The sequence below is a fragment of the Balaenoptera acutorostrata genome, chromosome 6 (assembly GCF_949987535.1).
Source record: "Balaenoptera acutorostrata chromosome 6, mBalAcu1.1, whole genome shotgun sequence".
Classification (NCBI taxonomy): domain Eukaryota; kingdom Metazoa; phylum Chordata; class Mammalia; order Artiodactyla; family Balaenopteridae; genus Balaenoptera; species Balaenoptera acutorostrata.
The window spans coordinates 96,713,442-96,726,396 of record NC_080069.1 but is presented as its reverse complement, the minus strand read 5'-3'; the positions used below and the strand labels follow the sequence as shown (position 1 = coordinate 96,726,396).

Here is a 12,955-nt window from a genome sequence, read left to right as displayed (position 1 = left end):
CCAAAGTAAAATAATCATTTCTTTCCTGCTCATCTGTAAGCTCTATGAACACATTCTGTGTTCATGTTGCTCATTCTTATATCTTTAGTGCCTGGCATAGTATGCAATAAATATTTGATAAACTATGTATTTCAAAGAATCCTTGACTTTTTAGCAGTTCCACTTACAAGTCCTTTTTCTACCCCCTTCCCTTAACTGTAAATAAAATCCCCTAGCAATCACCCATACTAGCATTTTCAATTATAAAAAAACCATTAACAGTAATACTAGCATTGGTAATAATTCAGTGAATCCACTAATAGGAGGCTACTAGGAAAGCAATACTAATAAAATACTAGGATATTATGACGTGGCCATAAAAAAATGTTTTTTAAACCAAGTAATGAACCTGAACAGATACTCATGGCTCTTTCAGAGAGGGTGGAAGACTGTTTTGTATGTTCTTATCTTTTTGAAATTCAATCTCTTGTATTTTTATGATGTTAAAAAGATTTAAAAGGCAGCAAACTGTTACACACCAGTAAGAAAACATGCTGAGTGAATTACTAAGACCACATAAATGCAATCTCTTAACTAAACAACGAATTTCTACAAAACCATGTATTTTCTCTAAAGTACTTAAGGCACTGTGACACATGAAAGAAAGAAACTTCAAGAGTGACCAAAAAACTGTGGGATAACTTCAAAAAGATAACTGCTTGGCAAAACATCAGATTTCAAATGAGGCTGCTAAAACTGACTATAACTGATCCTCGTAAGGACATCCAGAAACCAATTAAGATGTTATTTTAGAAGTTGCCTGTGTATATTTCTCTGTGAGTTCCCTAAATTCAATTTGCAATAAGGTAAAGAATATATATTATTACTACTAATACATTAATAATTAGTTCTATGAGCAACTGGGGATAAAAACCAGTCGTTTCCATAGGAGACCACTCAATATTTGGTTAAAAACATCTTGGAGATGGAATAAACACCTGAAATTAAATTTAAAAATAAAAACATTTTTGCCTATTGGTGATTGCTGAGGAACAGTTAACATAGTTGTAAGCCTCAAAATTATGTTACACAGTAGTTCTGCCATTTATAGCAAGGTCTTCATTGAGCAGGTTACAGAATATTTCAACCCAGAGGCAAAAATTTGATCAAGGGTAAAAACGAACAACACAAACGTGCCTTTGCAGCAGCATCTTCAGCTTCCCGTTTATGTTTGCTGATGTTGTGGTCCAGTTCCTTAATTTTAAGCTGAGATTCATTGTTTTGCTCCTTATGTTTTGCTACTTCTGCATATTTAGCTTTAACTATGCTGTCTTGGGCTGTTATCACTTCTTTTTGCTTGGTCACCTCTTCTTGAGCTTTATTTACTAACTCCTGAAACAGATAATCAGAAGACAACATATAGCAAGGTAAGATGGAGACATTTTTAGTTTACTGAAAGATCATCTAACAGACTTCTGGGCAAGATGGCAATGTGATTACAGACAGGTAGTTATCTAACCCTCTACATTTTATATCCCCATTAAAATGACTAATGAATTTACAGATAAGTGAAAACTTGTATTACCACTAGAAAAAAAAAAAGGATGGGATGTATTGTTCATGCTGAAAGCAACAATGTTTCTGCAAGATACAGTGTAATTGGGATCACCTGAGGAGGAGGGACTACTGGACTCTGACCTGTGAGGTCTCTCAAAAAAGTGGCATTTTGGGGAGTTTACAAGATAATCTGACAGACTCCCAAATGACGTTTATTAGGAGGGGCAAAGAACAGGGGTGGAAGCAGGTAAGCTGGCATTTGTTCCTTTCCTTTCTATAGAAGTAAGCCATAGGGACTTTACCAGTGGCAGTAGAAAGTCAGTGTGTTTGGTTCTAGCAGAGGGATCAAAACGGAGATATGGAAGAGGAAGAGACAGTTTTTTGATGAAATGGATCTGTGGCACCAAGAAAAACTTCTTGCTTTGACTTTTACTATCCCCTGCCTCCCAAGGTTGAAGTTATTCAACCTCCAAAGTGATAATTACAGCTGGGATTTAGTCTATCAACTCTCACCTCCTCCCCCTCAAACCTCTTTGCTAGATCTTAAAAGTCCTTCTGGTAAAGATACGGTCACAGACTCACACAAATGTCTGAAAACAAAAAAACCTAGCTCAACTCAGATTTAGGTAGAGGGAAAACAAATAAGTAGAACAACCAGCTAAAAGACTCTGAGGAAGAACAGATCTCTGTAAGTGATGAAAAGCACCAGTAAAAATTTAGGAATTTTTTAGGCATGCTCATTAGAAGACAAGATCATTTTGATCAGTAAACAATACTGGACATTATGGTTAGGTCATGAATGTGCCATAAATGCTTTAATTTCCTTATAACGTTTCGTTTGTCTCACTAAAGGTCCTTTGCAGGAGGAAGATAAATCACAGCATTCATCTAAAAAGCCCAAAACAAAAACCCATGACAAAATCGTGTTTATGAAGAAGATTCTCTCATGCCTAAAGGTTGAAGATTGCATCGCAGGTATGACTGTTTCAATCTTTACAATGGTAAGAAAAAAACAAGGAAATCTATCACTTAAGATTGAGCAAAAATAAAATTTTAGTTTTGTTTGAACCTAATTAGTTAGTAGGCAATTTCTCTTCTTAGCTCCCTGAGAGTGTCCTTAGTTACTCTTATCAGCAGATGGAAACAATTTAAAGTGTAGAGCCTGAAAGAACAACCTTTACAAACTAAGTGATCCACTTTATAGTTTTCCATAAAGAGAAATGGATGCCCTCTTTATAGAAATATGTACATGTTTTGATTTTATCTTTATTTAGATTAAGGAAGAAGTGGCTTATTTTACTTCCACATTTCTCTTTAGAAACATGACATCTAATTTTTAAAAATTCCACAACATGATGTCCATGAAAGATGGTAGAAAATATGGAGGAATGAGATGAAAAATGAGATTCAAAGACAAGTCAGAAGGCAGAAAAGAAACTGTAGAAAATGTAATCAGCAACACAAAACACAAAGCTGAAAAGCATTTCTATCCCTTATCTTCAAAAAAAAGAGTAAAGAATTGTTATTCTGCTATTGGTTTGATAATGTGTTAAAAAAAACAAAACAAAACTTGAATTTAACCACAAACAGAATGAAGAGGAAGGAACTACTTTCTAAAACACTGCATGCTACAACAATTAAAACAATCATCTCAAGGGAGAAACAACAGAAAATGTAAAAGCTGATGACAAAAGGCAAAAACACACTTTACTATAATGTAGGTAAAATGGATGGAACTCCCCTGTTAAAAGCTGTTATATTTTTGTTAACATGAAGATCAATGATATATTACTTACAAAAACAGTATCTATATAGCCACACAACAGAAAACTTAAAAATGAAAGTTATATTGAGAAAACAAAAGTGGGTACACTTTGTACAGCATGGTGACAGTATTTAATAACACTACTGTATATTTGAAAGTTGCTAAGAGTACATCTTGAAGTTCTCATCACAAGAAAAAAAATTCTGTAATTATGTATGGTTACTAGACTTACTGTGGTGATTGTTTCACAATGTATGCAAATATTGAATCATTACGTTGTACACAGGAAACTAATATAAATGTTATGCTAATTATATCTCAGTTTTTAAAAGTAGGAGTAGAAATAATATGAAATAAAACAGAATTCAAATTCAGAATTAAAAAAAGGGTCAAGAGGGTATCCAATATTCATGAGGGACCATATCTAATATTTGTAGGTAATAGAAATGTCTTTATAACATTTGAAAGCCCCTCAGCCCCAAATCCACCCTTTACTTCCTGCTTCTGAGATGGGGACATTTCTCCCTTGCCAGGTGCAACAGTATGAAGCCTCATCAGTAAAGGATGCTATAGGGACACTGTAGAAGGAAGGGGCTTTACTTCTTGGTCCAATGTGCTTTTCTCAAAGGCAAGCTTGTCATGTGCAGGGGCTAGCAGCTTTCATGGCTTCCCCTGGCATCCCAGCATGTCCGCAGGCTGGGCACCTCCCCATGGCCAGTCCCCATGGCATCCTGGAAAGCTATTTCCCAGCAAGTGCCCCTGTGTAGCACTTTCCTATGCATGATTTCCCTTAGTACTCCACCAAACTCCACCACCAGTGGGCCACAGTTATCTTCTCCAAGTAGATGTGGTTCTCAGCCCTGCAGGTAAAATGGGGCTCCTTTCCAGATTTGTTCCTCCCAAGGGGGCACTGCCTCAGCCTTATGGGTAATGCTGTTCCCTGTATCTGCTGTTCGTATAGTCTTTAGAGTTTTCTTTATCTCTTAGAAATCAATGCTGCATCATTCCAAACTCCTGTTATAGTTAATAATTTTTATTTAAGCTTTGCCTGGTCAAATTACTATGTAGTTTTTGTCTTCTGAATAGACCTGGACCAAAACAATTAGTAATATTATTTCAGGTCTCTTTCTGGATTGGTACTCATCATTTTAACTCATCATGACAGGAGTGAAGAGACTGAGACCTCTAAAGTCAAACACCTTCAAGCCACCATTTCAGAAGTAGATTAACATTTGTAATTTCTCTAATATGGTTAGTAAATCTTACCTTATTTTTAGCCACCTCAGCTGCCATTACTGCAATCTGACCTTCATAGGATTTGATAGCTTCATTTACAGCTTCAAGCTGTTGTTCATTGGATGCATGCTCTCTCTTGAGCTCTTCTAGCTCCAGGGTGATAGCTTCAACTTCCTATAAGAAACACAGCATCTGGGCATTCAATAGGTTATTAAGTACTGAAAAATAAATACATGTATGTCAATAAAATTAGTAAGATTCTCAAGCAAGTAAGACCCATAGCTTAGTTACTCAACTACCAAAACACGTAAGCTACTTCCAAAGAAGAAAGGGGAAAGGAAATTTATTTTTCTGTATTAAAAAAAAAAAAGACAAATGTACATATAATTTTTATGGGTTCAAAGAACTTTGTATAAACTATATCCTTTATCCTTTTATTCCTATAGGGATAAACAATATACAGTTCTACATAGCAGATAAATTAACAGAGGTAAAGCCTTTTAAAAACAATTATTCAGTGACAAAAAAATTAGTTTCTTAATTTTCTTCTTTCCCATTATAGCCTTTAGTTCTTTAGAAAATACTGTGCAAGCTATGAAAGAATCATAAGGTGGGTTAAAAAAACAAAAAACAAAAACTATGAACAAAGTTAGACTTAAGTGAAATTGTACAGAATAGTGATTGAGCACAGCCTCTGTAGACAGAAAAACGCAGGTCAAATTCCAGCCTTGGCACTATCCAAAAGATATAATCAGATATCACCAGTCTATGATCGAATAGCACTTTGTAAATATAACATGCCTGGTCTTACATCATTCTTTCACAGTGTATGTATGTTCACAAAGATGATCAAACAGAAATGTCAACAGTGAATCTCTGATACGACACAGCTCTGCGTACATGATATGAGCTTTGGTCTACTCTTGAATGAAACATTTACCAAAAGGCAACTTTGCTCTTTCTCCAAAATTAGCAAGCCAATGCAACCCCTACTCAAAATTATATAACACTTAACTCCAGGGTTTCAGAGTAAAGCATATTTTAATTTGACTCATAAGATGTGTAATGTGTCTCCTAAAGAAGTACATCTCACTTTTGGATTTTGTGATAAATACCGATGAATAAGGCCAAGGCCAACCAATGGTGCTCTACCACCTTCAGTTCTATTCTGATGTTAAAAGATTAGTTCCATTTCAAAAAAAAGTTATTACCTGTTGTTTTTCTTTCATTTTCTTGGTAGAAGCATCTGCTTTAGTTTTGGCACAATCTAGTTTCTTCTGTGCATCCTTCAGTTCTCTCTCTCTTTCAGCTTCTGCGTTTTTCATTTTATTCTCCAATACTTCGTATTTTTCTTCTGCTTTTTTTTGAATTTCTTTGGTGTTTTTTAAGGTCTCCTCACTTTCCTCTGCATCATAAAGCAGGTAAATATGCCTATGTGAGGTCTTCCAACAACAACTATTAACAGGTATAGATATTAATGGCTTACAAATTCAACTTTTAATAGAAGAAAAGGTATGGAAAGTTGGAGCCAAGAGTTTAAAAAAAAAAATTAACTGTTCTAACCTTATTCTAGAAATGGTATATTGAAACACAGATCACGCCTAAGAGCCATACTTGAATTATCTAATGATCTGTAAAGAAATTATTTCCAATCACATGAAATTGAGTAACATAAACTTTACCTACAACTTAACTTATAAAAAGATCACAGACCATCTTTTTATATGCCTGTATGCTTCCTAACATCAGAACTGAGTGTGTAACTATGGTATTTTCTTTTTATTTTAGTTATAAGAAAGCTTACAATTTACTTCATAAGCAAGCTTACTTAGTGTTCCTTGCTCCTTTATTTTTATTCAAGGAATCTCTTATTAAAGTAGAGAAGCACTGTGAGAACATGTCTAGGATGACACATAGGAAACATATTACCTCTAAATTTATAAATTTAAAAATAAAAAAGTAAGATAGAATGAGCATGTTATGGTCACAACTGACATACACTGTTAAGCATTAGGACCTAGGTACAAATATAACCCTAAAAGCCATGATTAGACAATTTCCTATACTACTTTTTTCATTGTAGAAATGTCATTCCAAGAAATCAAAAGAGAAATAAAAAAATACTTTGTCACAAATAAAAATGGAAATACAACATACCAAAACTTACATCAGCTGTAGCAAAATCAGTTCTAGCTATGAGTGAAGTTCATAGCAAAGTTCATAGCAATAAATGCCTACCTCAAGAAACAAGAAAAATATCAAACAGCTTTACACCAAAAATCTGTTGTGTTTCTATACACTAAATAATCCCATTTACAACTGCATCAAAAAGAAGAACAAACAAAGCCCAAAGTTAGTAGAAGGAAGAAAATAACAAAGATCAGTGTGGACATAAATGAAATTGAGACTAAAAAGAAATAGAAAAAAAAAATTAATGAAACTAAGAGCTGGTTCTTCAAAACTGCCAAACTTTTAGCTAGACCTAAGGAAAAAAGAGACTCAAAGTCAGAAATAAAAGATGAGATGTTACAACTGATACCACAGAAATATAAAGAATCATAAAAGGTTACTATGGACAATTTTACACCAACACACCAGACAACCTAGAAAAAATAAATTACTAGAAAAGACAACCTATCAAGATTGAATCATGATGAAACAGAAAATCTGAAAAGAGATTATTAGTGAGAAGATTTAGTAAGTAATCAAAAACCTCCCAACAAACAAAAGTCCAGGATTAGATGGCTTTACTGGTGAATTCTAACAAACATTCAAAGAATAATTAATACCAATCCTTCCTTCTCAAATTCTTCCAAAAAGCAGACAAGGAAGAAATGGTTCCAAACTCATTTTGTGAGGCCAGCATCATCCTGATACCAAAACCAGACAAGGACGCCACAAGAAAAGAAAATTATAGGCTATTACTGCTGATGAACATAAATGCAAAAATTCTCAACAAAATTTTAGCAAACTGAATTCAACAATACATTAAAAGGATCATACACCATGACCAAGTAGGATTTATTCCAGGGATACAAGTATGGTTCAACATCTGCAAATCAGTCAGTGTGACACATAATATTAACAAATGAAGGATAAAGTCATGGTCATCTGAATAGCAGAAAAAGCATCTGAGAAAATTCAACATCTATTTATGATAAGAACTCACAATAAAGTGAGTACAGAGAGAACATACCTTAACATGATAAAGGCTATACATGACAAGCTCACAGCTAACATCACACTCAATGGTAAAAAGCTGAAGGCTTTTCCTCTAAGATCAGGAAGAAGATAAGGATCCTTGCCTACTCTCCACTTTATCTGACATAGTGTTGGAAGTCCTATAGCAACTGGGAAAGAAAAAGAAATGCATCTAAACTGTAAAGGAAGAAGTAAAACTGTCACTATTTGCAGATGACATATTATAAACAGAAAACCCTAAAGACTCAATCAAAAAACTGTTAGAAGCAAATCCAGCAAAGTTGCAGAATACAAAATCAATATATAAAAAATCTGTTGTGTTTCTATACAATCCCATTTACAATTGCATCGAAAAGAAAATACCTAAAAATAAATTTAACTAAGGAGGTGAAGGACATGTACACTGAAAACTAGGAAACACTGATGAAAGAAATTGAAGAAGACAGAAATAAATGGAAAGATATTCTGTGCTCACGGATGGGAAGAATATTGTTAAAATGTCCATACTACCCAAAGCAATCTACAGATTCAAGTCAATTCCTGTCAAAATTTCAATGGCTTTTTTCACAGAAATAGAATAAACAATCCTAACATTTGTATGGAACCACAAAAGACCCTAAACAGCCAAAGCAATCTTGAAAAAGAACAGCAAAGCTGGAGGAATCATACTCCCTGTTTTCAAACTTTATTACAAAGCTAGAGTAATCAAAACAGTATAGTATTGATATTAAAAACAGATCAATGGAACTACTGAATAGAGAACCCAAAAATAAACCCACACATACCTGGTCGATTAATTTATGACAGAGGAGTCAAGAATATACAATGAGGAAAAGACAGTGTCTTTTATAAATGGTGGAAGGAAACTGGACTTGCAAAAGAATGCAACTGGACCACTAAGACCATACATAAAAATTAACTCAAAATGGATTAAAGACTTGAACATAAGACCTGAAACCATGAAACTCCTAGAAGAAAACACAGGTGGTAAGCTCCTTGACATAGGTTTTGATGATTTTTTGGATTTGACACCAAAAGCAAAAATGAACAAGTGGGACTACATATCAAACTAAAAAGCTTCTGCACAGCAAAGGAAACCATGAACAAAATTAAAAGGCAAACTACTGAATAGGAGAATATATTTGTAAATTATATATTTGATAAGGGGTTAATATCTAAAATATATTAACTCATACAACTCAATAGAAAAAAACAACCAAATCCAAAAATAGGCAGAGGACCTGAATACACATTTTCCACAGAAGACATACAGGTGGCCAACAGGTACATGAAAAGATGTTCAACACTAATCACCAGGGAAATCCTAATCAAAACCACAATGAGATATCACTTTGACCATTAGAATGGCTATTATCAAAAAGATAAGAAATACCAAGTGTTAGCAAGAATGTGAAGAAAGAGCACACATGTATACTGCTGGTGGGATTGTAAATTGGTGCAGACACTATGGAAAAACAGTATGGAGGTTCTTCAAAAAATTAAAAATAGAACTATTGTATGATCCAACATTCCACTTCTGAATATTTGTCTGAAGAAACCAAAGACACTAACTTGAAAAGATATCTGCACCCCCATGTTCACTGCTGCATTATTTACAGCAGCCAAGACATGGAAACAACCTAAGAGTCCACTGATGGATGAATGGATAAAGAAACTGTGGTATACACATACAACAGAGTATTATTCAGCCATAAAAAAAAAAGGAAATTCTACCATTTGCAATAACATGGATGGACCTTGAGGGCATTATGCTAAGAGAAATAAGTCAGAGAAAGATAAATATCATATGATCTCACTTATAACATGGACTCTTAAATATCCTAGCTCGTAGATACAAAGAAAAGATTGGTGGTTGCTAGAGGCAGGGGTGGGGGAGGTGAGTGAAATGGATGAATTTTTAATTTTATAAAAGAGAAAAAAAAAAAGAATGAAAATACTAGTGGGGGAAATAGGTCTGTGAATATTGTCCTAAGGAACAAGACAAATTTAAAACTACCATATACAATTAAATTCTGATTAAAGGTATAATATAGGTTCTTAAAATTTGGGACAGAGATAGCTATAAATTGAATTACACATTAAAAAATTCTGTATAACAAAAATACTATAAACATAAAGCTAAAAGACAAGCACATAACAAAAAAGATATTTGTAATGTGGTGACCTATAAAAAAATCAGTACTCTTATGTATGAGAACAATAAAAACAAGCTATGAGCAACCCAATAAAAAAGGGCAAATTAACAGAAAATTATTAAAATATTTAAATTGAAAAATATTTTTTAAAATTAAAATATTTAAAGTAATTAATGCAGATAAATATATAATAAACACGAGAGCTTCTAAATACCTAAAGTAAGGTTATCAGTAGAAACAGATTAGCACAGAATGTTTTTGTCTTACCAATGATTTTTTTAAGAGCATCTAATTCTTCCTGTTGCTTGTGATATGAGCTTTGCTGAAGCTTGGTTTGTAATAAATCTGCCTCCTCAGTTTTCATCTCCCACTGCTGTTTTAGTTGGCGATACCTTAAGAAAGAGAAGTTTATAATAAATGACAACAGTTTTTCTGATGTTTGAGACATGCTTTTAAATAACAGGCTCTTACCCAAAACAAACTCATACAACATAATATAAGATGCCACTGGTTACAAGACTCGTTTTGATGACTTCCACATTTCTGAGGCATCAATTAAACTCAAGTTTGACTTGGTTACTGAAGGTAAACAACCCTAAATGACCAAGACCAATAGTAACTATCCAGAGAAATATTCTTAATTTCAGAAAATACTAATAATCTTTGAATAAATAGGTTTCCTTAAAAATAACTCCTCCCACTGATCCTTATCAAAAAGAAAAACTCCGTAACAGCTCCCCATCACAAAAATAGAACACATAACAATTATATAAAATTTCAAAAATTGTGTTATCTATTAATCCCTAGTTTCAAATGTTAAAAAAATAATAATGTTCCCTACATTTTGTAAGGAGACTGGTAGTTTAAAATGGCACAGTACTGAACTTAAACATTTGCAAAGCCCTTTTTTTGCAAACCCTATAATTCTCCCCCAGTTCTGGATGCTTCAAGTTATTTCTTTGGAAGGTATTTCGCTAATTCAGCTGCAGTGAAATTTTAAATTACAGTAAATTCAAAGGTTGCTTGTCACTAGAAATTCATGAGGTTTGAGGACAAAGTAAGGAAGCAACTTATAAAACATAAATACTCCCTTGAGTATTCTTGTCTGAGACTGCTTGACAGCAATTAAAAAGCCATAATTTTAACTTGAGTCATTTTCCAACTGATTTAAAAATGTAAAGTGTAGAAATGTGAAAAAAGATATAAGCTATTTTCCTGATATGATCTATGAAAGAATGGCTTTAGTTGACCCTTCCACTCTCATTTTTCAAAATCTATTTCTCTTCCTTAACCTCTGGGCCACAATTAGTCTACAAGACAACTCTGCAGAATAAATGATCCAGTATTGCTCAACAAAGTTAACAGTTCCAAGCCAAATGTGACCACAAACTCATTGCCTTGACAGAGCCTCCACATATCAGAGAAATTTTTTTGTATATTTCTCACAGAAAAAGTTCATTCACTTTACGGTTAATGTATGTTAATGAAGGTAAAAGGCAGGCTTTACATGTATATCATGTTTGAAAGTGGGCATTTTGATACAATTTACATATTGGAATGGCCACTTTGACTTACTGTAGCAATCTTTTCCATATAATACTGTGTCCCAAAAAAGTCTTGGTACCATTCTAAGTTTTGATGATTTCAGAAGATGAATGCCAAAAGTTTACCAAAAAAAAAAAAAAAAAAAAATCACTTCAAGTTTTTTTAAAATTAATTAATTTATTTTTGGCTGCGTTGGGTCTTCATCGCTGCACATGGGTTTTCTCTAGTTGAGGCGAGCGGGGGCTACTCTTCATTGCAGTGCATGGACTTCTCATTGCTGTGGCTTCTCTTGTTGCGGAGCATGGGCTCTAGGTGCGTGGGCTTCAGTAGTTGTGGCTCGCGGGCTCCAGAGCGCAGGCTCAGTAGTTGTGGTGCACTGGCTTAGTTGCTCTGTGGCATGTGGGATCTTCCCAGACCAGGGCTCGAACCAGGAAAGTCCCTCATTTCAAGGTTTTTATCTCTCTCTCTCTCTTTTTTTAAGCTTTATTCAGTATTATGAATTCTAAATAAAATGTTTGATTTTAATTTTATCTCAGTTCCCACTTGCCATCTTCAGAGTGACTAGAAAAAAATTACAATTAAGCTCTCAAATACTGTCCTTAGTAAGTCTGTGGCATTTATACTCCTGAAGTTTTTACAGCAAGTAAGGACTGTTCTCCTGGATAACCACACGGCGAGTTCACTCACATCATTCCGGTATTTATTCAACAGTCTTCTTCTCAGTAAGGCTTTCCCTGACCACCCCCATATAAAATTTCAACACCTCTTTCTTTGCCCTGGATAGTTCATATCTCCTTTACTATTTTACTTTTTTCTTCTTAGAACTTAGCATTATCTAACATACATTTTACCAGTTTAACTTTTTATATTGTCTGTTGCCCCAGCTACACATATCAAAACAAGATGAAGAGATTTATGTGTTTGACTCCCTGCTATATTCCCAGCTCCTCGAAGAGTACTTGGCACGAGGCACACAACAGTAAATAACGTTAAGTGACAAAAAAAGGTTACATTAAATAGCATGGTACCAATTTTGAAAAAAAAAAATGGCATACACATACTGTCATACACAAAATATGTATCATACACAAACAGAAGTAATGTTGAAAAGTACGCACACATACCTATATCCACACCCACACAGAAAATACACTGTAAGTAAACACTTTAATTCTAGCAGTGACTTTTGACATCAACTTGTTTAACTTCTCCGTAGGAAACTTAGCAATCTTCATCTACAGGACAGCCATAATGCTGCAAAACTTAGTGCAGACACCCGATCGACGCTATAATATTACATCATTTCAAATCAAGGACTCAAGTATCCTCTGGCATCAACCTCTAGAGTATCTATGGATTTCCTCACTAATCCCAGCAGAATGTTAACAGAGTAGATCTCAGCAGAAAAAGAGGAATATTTGGCTGATTTTTCTTTCCTTCTTTTAGCTTTCCCCAATTTCTTAAAACAAAGACACTATTTATATTTAAAAAAAACAAACAAGTTATCAACTCACAA

At 34.1% G+C, this 12,955-nt stretch overlaps 1 protein-coding gene across 2 annotated transcripts in view; it reads right to left on the bottom strand.

Annotated features, from left to right (window-relative positions):
• The window catches only part of SMC2 (structural maintenance of chromosomes 2), a 74,018-nt gene that overhangs the window by 31,337 nt on the left and 29,726 nt on the right, over positions 1–12,955 (bottom strand). For both annotated transcript variants that reach the window (XM_057548497.1, XM_057548496.1), the window contains 4 exons: positions 10,162–10,286; positions 5,749–5,942; positions 4,568–4,711; positions 1,177–1,371 (listed from right to left, as the gene is read on the bottom strand). In XM_057548497.1, the coding sequence (XP_057404480.1) occupies positions 1,177–1,371; positions 4,568–4,711; positions 5,749–5,942; positions 10,162–10,286 (658 nt within the window). The remainder of the gene's footprint in view (positions 1–1,176; positions 1,372–4,567; positions 4,712–5,748; positions 5,943–10,161; positions 10,287–12,955) is intronic.